Source organism: Mytilus galloprovincialis, chromosome 3 (assembly GCF_965363235.1).
Source record: "Mytilus galloprovincialis chromosome 3, xbMytGall1.hap1.1, whole genome shotgun sequence".
NCBI lineage: Eukaryota > Metazoa > Mollusca > Bivalvia > Mytilida > Mytilidae > Mytilus > Mytilus galloprovincialis.
This window is the reverse complement of record NC_134840.1, coordinates 2,545,245-2,559,818: the sequence shown is the minus strand read 5'-3', so window position 1 is coordinate 2,559,818 and position 14,574 is coordinate 2,545,245. Positions and strand designations below refer to the sequence as shown.

General features: G+C 31.5%; 1 protein-coding gene across 11 annotated transcripts in view; it reads left to right on the top strand.

The window, feature by feature from the left end:
* LOC143066935 (serine/threonine-protein kinase mig-15-like) overlaps window positions 1–14,574 on the top strand; it is an 85,694-nt gene that overhangs the window by 7,262 nt on the left and 63,858 nt on the right. For all 11 annotated transcript variants that reach the window (XM_076239798.1, XM_076239795.1, XM_076239796.1 and 8 more), the window contains exons 3-10: window positions 2,782–2,838; window positions 3,236–3,280; window positions 3,972–4,052; window positions 4,578–4,626; window positions 5,616–5,677; window positions 9,103–9,193; window positions 9,919–9,991; window positions 11,440–11,497. In XM_076239798.1, the coding sequence (XP_076095913.1) occupies window positions 2,782–2,838; window positions 3,236–3,280; window positions 3,972–4,052; window positions 4,578–4,626; window positions 5,616–5,677; window positions 9,103–9,193; window positions 9,919–9,991; window positions 11,440–11,497 (516 nt within the window). The remainder of the gene's footprint in view (window positions 1–2,781; window positions 2,839–3,235; window positions 3,281–3,971; window positions 4,053–4,577; window positions 4,627–5,615; window positions 5,678–9,102; window positions 9,194–9,918; window positions 9,992–11,439; window positions 11,498–14,574) is intronic.

Genomic DNA, 14,574 nt, shown 5'->3' with positions numbered 1-14,574 from the left:
AAATGAAATTATTATTTATGTACAAATGAAATGTATCTATATTAATTTATTATAAACATCTTTTATGTCTGTGGATATTATGTATACTTTTGTCAGTTCCTCTCTCTTTGTGTGTACTTTTGTCGGTTCCTCTCCCTTTCACCTGAAATATTTGATTCTATGTGAATCATGAACTGTATGATTTTACAGAGAATAGTTTTGTCTGCAATAGCATTTAATACCTGAGTTTTATTAGTCATTCTTAGAGGTTTACTGTGTGGTAATCATTGTACATACTTCACCATGGTTTGTCTGAAGGTCAAGTTTTAGGATGATGTTACACACTTTCAGAAGATTTAGAATAGACAATTCAGTCTTTTATTCATGAAATAAATGCATTTTTTTTATTTGGTCGGGTTGTTGTCTCTTTGACACATTCCCCATTTCCATTCTCAATTTTATTTGATTTCTAATAGTGTGTCAAAATCATCATTTTCAATAAATAAAAAAAAAAAGTAAATAAATTTCATTTCAATTGATGTAAAATAAAATGATAGTTTTCTGAACAACAAAAAATACTACTGTGCATTGTACACTAAAGTGCAACTATTTTGAAATGTATATCTATTGACAGTATGCCTTTTATCAATGAACAAGTTGTATCTTACACAAACACAGACTACTTGACCAGTATCAATTCAATGTATCTTACACAAACACAGACTACTTGACCAGTATCAATCCAATGTATCTTACACAAACACAGACTACTTGACCAGTATCAATCCAGTGTATCTTACACAAACACAGACTACTTGACCAGTATCAATCCAGTGTATCTTACTGTAAGATACACTGGATTGATACTGGTCAAGTAGTCTGTGTTTGTGTAAGATACACTGGATTGATACTGGTCAAGTAGTCTGTGTTTGTGTAAGATACATTGGATTGATACTGGTCAAGTAGTCTGTGTTTGTGTAAGATACACTGGATTGATACTGGTCAAGTAGTCTGTGTTTGTGTAAGATACATTGGATTGATACTGGTCAAGTAGTCTGTGTTTGTGTAAGATACACTGGATTGATACTGGTCAAGTAGTCTGTGTTTGTGTAAGATACACTGGATTGATACTGGTCAAGTAGTCTGTGTTTGTGTAAGATACATTGGATTGATACTGGTCAAGTAGTCTGTGTTTGTGTAAGATACATTGGATTGATACTGGTCAAGTAGTCTGTGTTTGTGTAAGATACATTGGATTGATACTGGTCAAGTAGTCTGTGTTTGTGTAAGATACATTGGATTGATACTGGTCAAGTAGTCTGTGTTTGTGTAAGATACATTGGATTGATACTGGTCAAGTAGTCTGTGTTTGTGTAAGATACATTGGATTGATACTGGTCAAGTAGTCTGTGTTTGTGTAAGATACACTGGATTGATACTGGTCAAGTAGTCTGTGTTTGTGTAAGATTCTTACACAAACACAGACTACTTGACCAGTTTCAATTCAATGTATCTTACACAAACACAGACTACTTGACCAGTATCAATCCAATGTATCTTACACAAACACTTTTGACAGACTGCTTGACCAGTATCAATCCAATGTATCTTACACAAACACAGACTACTTGACCAGTATCAATCCAATGTATCTTACACAAACACAGACTACTTGACCAGTATCAATCCAATGTATCTTACACAAACACAGACTACTTGACCAGTATCAATCCAGTGTATCTTACACAAACACAGACTACTTGACCAGTATCAATCCAATGTATCTTACACAAACACTTTTGACAGACTACTTGACCAGTATCAATCCAATGTATCTTACACAAACACAGACTACTTGACCAGTATCAATTCAATGTATCTTACACAAACACAGACTACTTGACCAGTATCAATCCAATGTATCTTACACAAACACAGACTACTTGACCAGTATCAATCCAGTGTATCTTACACAAACACAGACTACTTGACCAGTATCAATCCAATGTATCTTACACAAACACAGACTACTTGACCAGTATCAATCCAATGTATCTTACACAAACACAGACTACTTGACCAGTATCAATCCAATGTATCTTACACAAACACAGACTACTTGACCAGTATCAATCCAATGTATCTTACACAAACACAGACTACTTGACCAGTATCAATCCAGTGTATCTTACACAAACACAGACTACTTGACCAGTATCAATCCAATGTATCTTACACAAACACAGACTACTTGACCAGTATCAATCCAATGTATCTTACACAAACACTTGACCAGTATCAATCCAATGTATATTACACAAACACAGACTACTTGACCAGTATCAATCCAGTGTATCTTACAGAAACACAGACTACTTGACCAGTATCAATCCAATGTATCTTACACAAACACAGACTACTTGACCAGTATCAATCCAATGTATATTACACAAACACTTTTGACAGACTACTTGACCAGTATCAATCCAATGTATCTTAAAAAGTGACATGGTTTATCAAATTATAAGTGTAACAATTACAAAATGAGCTTCGTCGAATAGATGTCGACCTTATACCAATGCATATCAATTCTTCGGATTATTTACTTAGGGTTAAAAAATGCAAAAAATTTAATCTCTATGCAAAGTCTATAAATGTTTGAAAATTGACTTGATATACAGACCAAAATTTATCCTTTTCTTGGTCTATATAAGAATCTGATGTAGGCAACAACTTACATTTTAGAAAATAAGAAATCTAATAATTGAGGACAATCTTGAAAATTGACTTTTATTTTTTCAGGGTCGTCATACAAAAACAGGACAGCTGGCAGCCATCAAGGTTATGAATGTGAATGAGGTAAAGGAACTTCTCACAAATACATGTACATGTATCAATGAAGAAAAGGAAGTCTTAATCAGTCTTGCAACTAAGCCCGAGAAATTGAAGAGTAAAAAAAAATGCAATGCACTCTTAGAAAAAAATATTTGAACATATATTGTTCAGGTACATTTTGTAATAAAAGATCAAATGCATTTAATGACTCTGTAATTATCTAGTAAATGGTCTTGAATTTTTGTAGGTAAAATATGTTATTAGGAAAGATTAAACTTTTAGATATAATTAACTTATTGAAATGTTTAAAGGATTTTTGTTTTAAATCATTGAAATGTTTAAAGGATTTTTGTTTTTAATCACAGAGATATTTATGGATTTTAAGGTATTCTGATTTTGATTAGATATTATTGCATTTCAGGATGAAGAAGAAGAAATTAAATTAGAAATAAATGTTTTAAAGAAAGTGAGTATCTATATAGATCTGTTGATTGTTATGACAGTTGTTAACATGATAACTGTGTGCCACACTTATCTTAGATGACAAATTTTTTATATATAAGAAATTTATTGTGAATCTAAAAGTGACCTAAGCACATGTATTATGAACATGTAAAATTGAAAAGGTGTACAAGCCTTCAACATATTACCATTACTATCTGTAATAAGACGTAAAAAGGGGGGTGAGGCGTGGTGGCGTGGTATTTTAATCCATTAGGCTTTAATGAATATTTGTAAAATAAATTAAAGATCATGGTACATACATTAATGTGATAAGAGTTTGGGGATATGTACCAATGTGAATTATATAAGACTGGTATATACAAGACTGGTATATAAAATGTTGTATTCTGACTGGTTCAAGACCTAGAAACGTTTCTATATTCATTCATATTAGTACACAACTACATTTATTTAGTAAATAATCAAAACTACTTATTTCATATCCTATTGAACTTCATGTTTTGATTTTTACCTAAATTGCCTGATTCTTACAAAGACTGGTACTGAACTTCAGAAAAGTTTTTTTTGTATACTCAATTGATTTTTCCTTGAACTTGGTATTTAACATAATTAGCAAACAGTTTTTTTTTGTGTTTGTTTTGTAAACTTTTTATCTTAATTCTTAAAGAAGTTTCATGTTTTGTTTATTTCAGTATTCCAACCATAGAAATATTGCTACATATTATGGGGCATTTATAAAGAAAAGTCCTCCAGGCAAAGACGACCAGTTATGGGTAAGAATATTTGGATTTGAAAATCTACCAAAAAAAAGCTCATCAAACAAAATATGACCATTAGCGAGTCATGGATATCAGACATTCACAGAAAACAGTAGTATTTCAAAGAAAATTCTAGCCCATATTTAAAGATGACCAACTGAGGGTCAAATCTAGTTTTACATTATAAAGAATTTACAACAAGAAAGAAACATGCAAGCTAAGGTCATAAGATATGTTCTGTCACCTGAAATTGTACTTCATAAAACAATGGAAGAATAATTCAGCTAATTTACATAGTGTAACAACATATTTGAGATATAAATTTATTACAACAGCCTGCTCATTTTTGTCGAGCCTTCGACTTTAGTCGAAAAAGCGAGACTAAGCGATCCTACATTCCATCGTCGTCTGCGGCGTCCACAAATATTCACTCTGACTTTAAAATAAAAGACATAATTCTGATATGTTTGTTAAGTCACTCATTTCTTTCTGTCTTGTTATTTATTTCCCACACATATAGATAAATGTTTTCTATTCAAGCTGGTAATGGAGTTTTGTGGAGCAGGATCAGTAACAGATTTAGTAAAAGGTAACTGTTTATTTTTCTGTGGTTTTCTACTTTAAGTTTTTGGTTGTTTTCACTATAAGCTACAAGTTTGATATTAATTTATGCATGTTGTAAATTTTTGGTATAAAATATTTACATTCTCAGAAATCTATTATGCTTTATAGTGATGTTATACCACTTGAATCAGATATATTGTTTGATTAGCATATTGATGTCTTCTTGACCTACATTTCATGCTTGATAAACTGTTGATTATTTGTGTTGTTACTGTGTGAAACCAAAAGGGAAAAAAATGGTTACCCTTCTTCATAGACCAGCTCCTTTTGATACATGTCACCATAAGACATAAGACACATTTTACACTAAGGAAATTAAACTAATTGATATGTGTCTCATATCTCATAAACTCATTGACTTATAAACAGTTACACTTTCTACCTCTCCTGTCTTGGATCAATTGAAACAACTTTCTAAAATTTGTCTGGATTAATAAAAAGCTCAACAGGATGTGTAAAATAATTTTTATGCCCTCGGTGTATGAGGGGGGATAAAGTTTTACTCATGTCTGTCTGTACAAACATCCCAAAATTGGTTTCTGTTCTCTTACTTTAGTTTGTCTCAACTAAATGTTATGAAACTCATACACAATGATTATTATCACAATACACAGATCCGGTTCCAATATTGGTGATGCCACTTTTACAGTACTGGAGTAATCCTCCTTTACAAATGGAAAAATGGAAAAGCTGATTTTTTTGTGCGTCCATTCTCTTACTTAATTTGCCTCAACAACAATGCTTTTTACCATAAAATGAAGATCAAGTATAAAGTGACACCTTCCCCATTTCTGTTTCTTTTTATAAATATTTTAAAGATGGAAAAATGAAGATCAAGTATAAAGTGACACCTTCCCCATTTCTGTTTCTTTTTATAAATATTTTAAAGATGGAAAAGATTTCATGTACTTGATGAAGTAAAAGAGATTGAAGTTTTTTTGTTTATTATTTCAGCAACAAAGGGTAACACATTAAGAGAAGAATGGATTGCTTATGTTGCAAGGGAAATACTCAGGGTAGGTCAAATTATTTGTTTTGAGTAAGAAACCATATTTTGGTCAGTCTTTACTGTATAGATTAGATTTGTTTGCAGACCTGCCAATTTTCCAGCATTATGGGGGATATTCCCAATGAAAGTTGTTAACCTACAAAATGTATGCATTAGGTCCTCTTGTGCTTAAATTCCCCAATGGAGAATTGAAGAGTTTGCAGATATGTGTATGTACAAGATTATGAGAAAGGTTAATAATGAAAATTGCCAAAAACAGAAATTTTTAAAGTCATCAAGAAAATGCCGAATAAACTGGTTTCTAAACAGCACACATTAACTTCAAAAGAAATAAGTAGAATGCGTTTTAATTTCAAAGCAGAATGTGTTTAAATGTTTACAGATGATTTTACTTTTATTGCTATTGTAGTTGATATTATTAGCTCACCTAGCCCTTAGGGCCAAGTTAGCTTTTCTCATCACTTGGCGTCCGGTGTCGTCTGTTAACTTTTACAAAAATCTTCTTCTCTGAAACTACCAAGATGGCCGCCATGTCTAAAATAGAACACTGGGGTAAAATGTAGATTTTGGCTTATAACTCTGAAACCAAAGCATTTATAGCAAATCTGACAATAGGTAAAATTGTTTATCAAGTCAAGATCTATTTGCCCTGAAATTTTCAGATAAATCGGATAACCAGAAGTTGAGTTACTACCCCTGAATTGGTAATTTTAAGGAAATTTGGCCATTTTTGGTTATTATCTTGAATAATATTATAGATAGAGATAAACTGTAAACCACAATAAAGTTCAGCAAAGTAAGATCTACAAATAAGTCAACATGACCAAAATGGTCAGTTGACCCCTTAAGGAGTTATTGCCCTTTATAGTCAATTTTACCAATTTGTCTTAAATTTTTGTAATCTCTTACAAAAATCTTCTCTGAAACTACTGGACCAAATTGAACCAAACTTGGCCAAAATCATCATTGGGGTATCTAGTTTAAAAAATATGTCCGTTAACCCTGCCAACAAACCAAGATGGCTACCATGGCTAAAAATAGAACATAGGGGGTAAAATATAAATTTTGGCTAATAACTCTGAAACCAAAGCATTTAGAGCAAATCTGACTGGTGGCAAAAATTTTCATCAGATTTAGATATATCTGCCCTGAAATTTTCAGACAAATCTGACACTTTTGGAAATTTTACAGTTTTTATACGACCGCAAATTTTGAAAAAATTTTCGTCGTATATTGCTATCACGTTGGCGTCGGCGTCGGCGTCGTCGTCGTCGTCGTCGTCGTCCGGCGTCCGAATACTTTTAGTTTTCGCACTCTAACTTTAGTAAAAGTGAATGGAAATCTATGAAATTTTAACACAAGGTTTATGACCACAAAAGGAAGGTTGGTATTGATTTTGGGAGTTTTGGTCCCAACATTTTAGGAATTAGGGGCCAAAAAGGGCCCAAATAAGCATTTTCTTGGTTTTCGCACTATAACTTTAGTTTAAGTTAATAGAAATCTATGAAATTTTGACACAAGGTTTATGACCACAAAAGAACGGTTGGGATTGATTTTGGGAGTTTTGGTCTCAACAGTTTAGGAATTAGGGGCCAAAAAAGGGCCCAAATAAGCATTATTCTTGGTTTTCGCACAATAACATTAGTTTAAGTAAATAGAAATCAATGAAATTTAAACACAATGTTAATGACTACAAAAGGAAGGTTGGTATTGATTTTGGGAGTTTAGGTCCCAACAGTTTAGGAATTAGGGGCCAAATAGGGACCCAAATAAGCATTTTTCTTGGTTTTCGCACCATAACGTTAGTATAAGTAAATAGAAATCTATGAAATTTAAACACAAGGTTTATGACCATAAAAGAAAGGTTGGGTTTGATTTTGGGAGTTTTGGTCCCAACATAATAAGGGGCCCAAAGGGTCCAAAATTAAACTTTTGTTTGATTTCATCAAAATTGAATAATTGGGGTTCTTTGATATGCTGAATCTAACTGTCATGACTGTGTATGTAGATTCTTAACTTTTGGTCCCGTTTTCAAATTGGTCTACATTAAGGTCCAAAGGGTCCAAAATTAAACTTAGTTTGATTTTGACAAAAAATGAATCAGTTAGGTTCTTTGATATGCTGAATCTAAAAATGTACTTAGATTCTTGATTATTGGCCCAGTTTTCAAGTTGGTCCAAATCGGGGTCCAAAATTAAACTTTGGTTGATTTCATCAAAAATTGAATAAATGGGGTTCTTTGATATACCAAATCTAACTGTGTATGTAGATTCTTCATTTTTGGTCCTGTTTTCAAATTGGTCTACACTAAAGTCCAAAGGGTCCAAAATTAAACTTAGTCTGATTTTAACAAAAATTGAAATCTTGAAGTTCTTTGATATGCTGAATCCAAAAATGTACTTAGATTTTTTATTATGGGCCCAGTTTTCAAGTTGGTCCAAATCAGGATCTAAAAATATTATATTAAGTATTGTGCAATAGCAAGTCTTTTCAATTGCACAGTATTGCGCAATGGCAAGAAATATCTAATTGCACAATATTGTGAAATATCAAATTTTTTTTTAATTAGAGTTATCTTTCTTTGTCCAGAATCAACTTAAATCTTTGTTATATACAATATACAATGTATATTCACTTTTTACTACCAACTGATAAATTAAAATAATCTTTACCATTCAGTGATAACAAGCAGTTTTTTTACATCTTAATATTTTATGATGTATTTAAATGAGTAGTTATTGTTGCAAACTCCATTAGAAATTTTAATTGAGATTAGTTTTGGAATAAGGGTAAGGGGGATGTGATTAAAAAAATTGGGTTCAATTTTTCTCATTTGAAATTTCATAAATAAAAAAGAAAATTTCTTCAAACATTTTTTTGAGAGGATTAATATTCAACAGCATAGTGAATTGCTCTAAGAGAAACAAAAATTTTAAGTTCATTAGAACACATTCATTCTGTGTCAGAAACCTATGCTGTGTCAACTATTTAATCACAATCCAAATTTAGAGCTGAATCCAGCTTGAATGTTGTGTCCATACTTGCCCTAACCGTTCAGGGTTCAACCTCTGCGGTCGTATAAAGCTACGCCCTGCGGAGCATCTGGTTTGCTATTATCTTTGATATTATTATAGTTTCTAATAATATCTTTTACTATAAATTATGATTTTAACCTTATTTTACATGATTTCCAAAGCATCAGTAAATACAGGTGAGCGACACAGAGCCTCTAGTCTTATGTTATGATTTTTGTCTTTTTGTTTGTTTGTATGAAGCACTTATGATTGTCTGTGTTAGTCAATTAGTATTTCAATTAGAGCACTTGCTCAATTTGATCAAATTAATGAACCCATGAAAAGGTTGTGTATACTTTGCATATATATAATCTGCTAAAACAATGATAACTTTTGTTTGTTATTTTCAATGCTTCAGGGTTTAGCACATCTTCACCAGAACAAAGTGATCCATCGTGATATTAAAGGACAGAATGTCTTGTTAACAGATAATGCTGAAGTCAAACTAGGTAAGAAATATGCTCTATCTGATTTGATTAACACTAGTGGAAGACTAGGTTTCAGACTCGGTTTTATCACTGGTCTTTCTTATAAAATAATATCTAGTTTCTTAATTGCAATACGTCTGGATTTGTTATGTTCAGTTTCATCATTTAAACTTGATTTGATATATAAAGCTTTGAAAGTTAATTTTAATCATATTTTTCTACACATATGAAATTAAAAATGAGTTGGCAATTTGTACCCATTCATATTCATTAAGTATATATAAACATTATGATGTATGACGGTATTAACCAATGAGGTAGCAACCCAAAAACAGATATAAACAAGATCTTAGAGACACCATTCATTAAAAAACCAAACTTTAAAGTAACCAACAATAATTCATTTACCAACCAATAGTAAAGCTCTGGCTTTTGCTGGGGATAATCATAGCTTTTCATAGACACTAGATACTAAAAATACATGAAACTGAAAAACTACCAACAGTGATACAGGAGAAGATATCCAAAGTTTTGTAAAACTGATGTGGTAAAATTGAGAAATGGGAACAGGGAATATGTTCCTCAGCTTGCTCCTAAAAAAAACTGTATACTAGTTGAGTGATAATGGACGACATACTAAAATTGTCCATATTTCATAATATTTGTTATCGCACAGGCTAATCAATAAGTGGTTATCTGTGTTAACAATAAAATTATGATTTTATAATAAATGTTGTTGATTTCAGTTGATTTTGGTGTAAGTGCTCAACTTGATAAAACCATTGGTAGAAGGAACACATTTATTGGAACCCCATACTGGTAAGACCTTATTACATCATAATTATTTTGTGAATAATGTAAATTTTGTAAGAACAAATTGTCAAGATTGTCTTGAACATTCATAAAAAAATGAAAACAACTGAACTGGTTAAATGATCTCGAAAAAAACATTGTGGACAAAATTATTTACACAGAAGTATGACATTAAATGGCCCACCATGTCAAAGTCTCACATTGTTCAAAAACAAATTTTTATGCCCCACCTACGATAGTAGAGGGGCATTATGTTTTCTGGTCTGTGCGTCCGTTCGTTCGTCCGTCCGTCCGTCTGTCCCGCTTCAGGTTAAAGTTTTTGGTCGAGGTAGTTTTTGATGAAGTTGAAGTCCAATCAACTTCAAACTTGGTACACATGTTCCCTATGATATGATCTTTCTAATTTTAATGCCAAATTAGAGATTTTACCCCAATTTCACGGTCCACTGAACATAGAAAATGATAGTGCGAGTGGGGCATTCGTGTACTGAGGACACATTCTTGTTAATCACCTGAAACAATATATATGTAATTGTTTTATCTACATATCATAAATCAAATTACTTCGAAACTGATTGACCAATTATTATTTGAATTTTCTTCAACATTTAATTGTTTGTTTATAGGATGGCTCTAAAAGGAAACCATTATTTGAATTTTCCTTGTAGGATGGCTCTAAAAGGAAACCATTATTTGAATTTTGTTTATAGAATGGCTCTAAAAGGAAACCATTATTTGAATTTTCTTTGTAGGATGGCTCTAAAAGGAAACCATTATTTGAATTTTCCTTGTAGGATGGCTCTAAAAGGAAACCTTTATTTGAATTTTCTTCAACTTTTAATTGTTTCTTTGTAGGATGGCTCTAAAAGGAAACCATTATTTGAATTTTCCTTGTAGGATGGCTCTTAAAGGAAACCATTATTTGAATTTTCTTTGTAGGATGGCTCTAAAAGGAAACCATTATTTGAATTTTCTTTAAGCATTTATTTGTTTATTTGTAGGATGGTTCTAAAAGGAAACCATTATTTGAATTTTCTTTAAGCATTTATTTGTTTATTTGTAGGATGGCTCTAAAAGGAAACCATTATTTGAATTTTCTTCAACGTTTAATTGTTTATTTGTAGGATGGCTCTAAAAGGAAACCATTATTTGAATTTTCTTTGTAGGATGGCTCTAAAAGGAAACCATTATTTGAATTTTCCTTGTAGGATGGCTCTAAAAGGAAACCATTATTTGAATTTTCTTTAAAATTTTATAGTTTTTTTGTAGGATGGCTCTAAAAGGAAACCATTATTTGAATTTTCTTTAAGCATTTATTTGTTTATTTGTAGGGTGGCTCTAAAAGGAAACCATTATTTGAATTTTCTTTAAGCATTTATTTGTTTATTTGTAGGATGGCTCTAAAAGGAAACCATTATTAGAATTTTCTTTAAAATTTTATTGTTTATTCGTAGGATGGCTCCAGAAGTGATAGCCTGTGATGAGAATTCAGAAGCTACTTATGACAATAGGGTTTGTATTCTTTATCGTAGATTGTCCATTACCTTGGTTATAACTGTATTTACTTTTTCATTAATCTGTAATATATTATCTTGGGTTTTTCAAAACCAGTGTTTTAGTATTCAAATATTAAATTAGCAAAGCATTCTGAAAACAAAATTCTGCAGCAAAGTAGACCAAATTAAAATGCTTTCACATGTATGGATCACTAAAAAATATGGAGATTTTAAATGATAGTCAATGAGATAGCCAATGAGACTACTATCCACAAGAGACCAAACGAGCTGAACAGACTACAACGATTAGCAAAATCCATACTACATAGTTCAGTTTAAAAGCTCCTATGAAATTGAGAAACAAGTCCAAAAAGAGGACCAACCATTTACACTTGTTTTCTTATGATTGGAAGGTTTCAAATTTGGAATGAGCCAAAATATTTCTACTGATATCTTTATTCGCATAAAGCCAATGCATTACATCGGTACAGAGATAACAAATACAACAATAAATATTTACAATATGTACAAAACAAGCGAGAGAGGTTACAAAAGTTACAAGCCAGGAGTACAAACACTAGTATTTATATTTTTTATATAAGAACAAAGCTTCTTCAGAACTGGTTTTCTTGTACTTGACATAAGTTCAGAGAATTTAACTGTATTTTGCCGTTTTGTAAAAAATGCAGTTAAAAACTCTTTGCGTTTTTGATGGAAAAAATTGCATTCAAATATAAAATGATATTCGTCACCTATTTGTCGATTGTTACATAGACTGCAATAGCGGTTTTCTCTGATCACGTTTTGCCATCTTCCTGTTTCAATCGGCAGCTTAGTATTAGTCGTTCTAAATTGACAAAAAACAATAGCGTCTTTGAAGTCCAAAATATTAAAATATTCTTCGAATTCCAAGTTTTTCTTAAAAATTTTGTAGTTAATACCTTTTGGTGAATTTTGAATGAGGGAATTCCAGTTCTGAATATATTGATCTAGTAATCTCTGCTTTATAACAGTTTTTAACCATTCTTTATTAACAAAATTTTGTGACTCCCATATGTATGAGAAACCACAATCTTGAAATATTTTTTGTATAAACAGGATCCATTTTATCTGGTTATTATGGTGCTCGTTCATATGACGAGAAAGTTGATATAATATGAAGGAAAACTTTGCTTGTTTACCGGATATCAAATTTGCCCAGAATAGTACTGTTCGAACTTTAATATCTATTTCGATCGGATGACGACCTAGTTCCCCGTAAACCATATAATTTGGCGTTGAGGATTTCAAGTTTAAAAGAATTTTACAAAATTTTAAATGAATCTTTTCTAGGATATCATTATTACCAAAGCCCCATACTTCGCACCCATACAATAGAATGGGCTTGATCATTTTGTCAAAAAGGTCAAGTTGACATTTAACAGAAAGCTGATACATCCTTCCTATTTTCAGGACTTCGTACATGGCTTTTGAGGCCTTATCGGATAAATATTTTTTAGTCATATTAAAGTTTCCTGTTTTAGTAAAAACAATACCCAAATAGTTAAACTGCTTTACTAACTCAATGTTTATGCCATTATAAGTAAATTGGAGATTTTTTGGCAAACGTCCCAAACCAAATACTAGGGTTTTAGTTTTGTCAACGTTTACTTTCAGTTTCCGACCCTTACAATAGTCATGAAAGGCATTGAGTTGCGTCTGTAGATCCTGTGCTGTTTCGGCCAACAGCACCGTGTCATCTGCGTATAATATGATAAAAAGTTTTAGATGTATTTCTAATTCTCTTTCAAGGTCTTCTGATAAGGTTTTAAGTCCTGTAATATTTTTACTAACCAAGAAATCTTCTAAATCGTTTAAAAATAAAGAAAATAGGAAAGGTGATAAGTTTTCTCCTTGTCCTTAAGCCGTTGTCACAAGCAAAGTATTCTGAATTACAATTATTGTATGATATACGAGATTTAGTATCACAGTACATATTAGATATAACCTTATACATCTTACCATTTATATTATTTAACAACATTTTATAAAACAAACCATCTCGCCATACAGTGTCAAAAGCCTTCTCAAAATCTATAAAGGCACAATATAATTTCTTTTTCCTACATTTCAATAATTCAAAAAAAGAATACAAGGTAAAAATACTATCTGTAGTAGAATATTTTTGCCGAAAACCACTTTGATTTTCTTGTATTAAGGTAAACTCTTCTGAAAAATCATTAAGTCTTTTATTCAAAACTGCTGTAAATAATTTTCCCAGACAGCTAACGATAGTAATTGGTCTATAATTCTTTGGATCTTTGGAGTTTCCTTTGTTTTTATAAATTGGTTTAATTGTACCTATAAGCCAGCTATGTGGAATAAGACCTTCATCAAATATAATATTAAAAAGTTTCTCATAAATGCATAAAAACTGGTTTGATGTGGATTTTATGTATTCGTTTATAATTTCGTCTTCACCACAAGCTTTGTCATTCTTCAGTTTTTTTATAGACTGGAGAATTTCATCTTTTGAAAAAGGCGAATTTATATGTTCATTCATCTGTTCACATTGCATGGGATCGATCTCTGGAAGTTGCACATTTTTTTCATCTTCCGGTGCAGCATTTAAATTTTTGAAAAAATCGTGTAATTTTCCAGTGTCAATATCGGGTTGTTTCTTTCTTTTATTCTGATTTAAAATTTTCCAATATTCTTTCGGATTTTTGCCACGCAAATTTTGAATTTTATCTGAAAGATCTTTTCTTAAGTTTCTAAATTTGCTATCGAGAATGTGTTTATATGCTTTTTCGGCATTTAGCATGTCTGAATGGTTTTTAGAATGATTTTTGAACTTGAAACGTCTTTTTAATTTCCTGTAATTTTGACGTGCAAATTTACATTCCTCATCAAACCAGGGTTTATTCTTATTTCCAAAATCCCCCCTTTTCTTATTCTGTTTTACAGTATAAGTACCAAAAGTTGTCTGCCCAGACTTGACAAAAATATTACACAGATCATCTATAAGTGAATTAATCATGTTCTTATTCACTACAGTTAAATCAGTATTTGTAAGTTTGTATTCTAGTTCTGCTATTTTTTCTACATCAATAT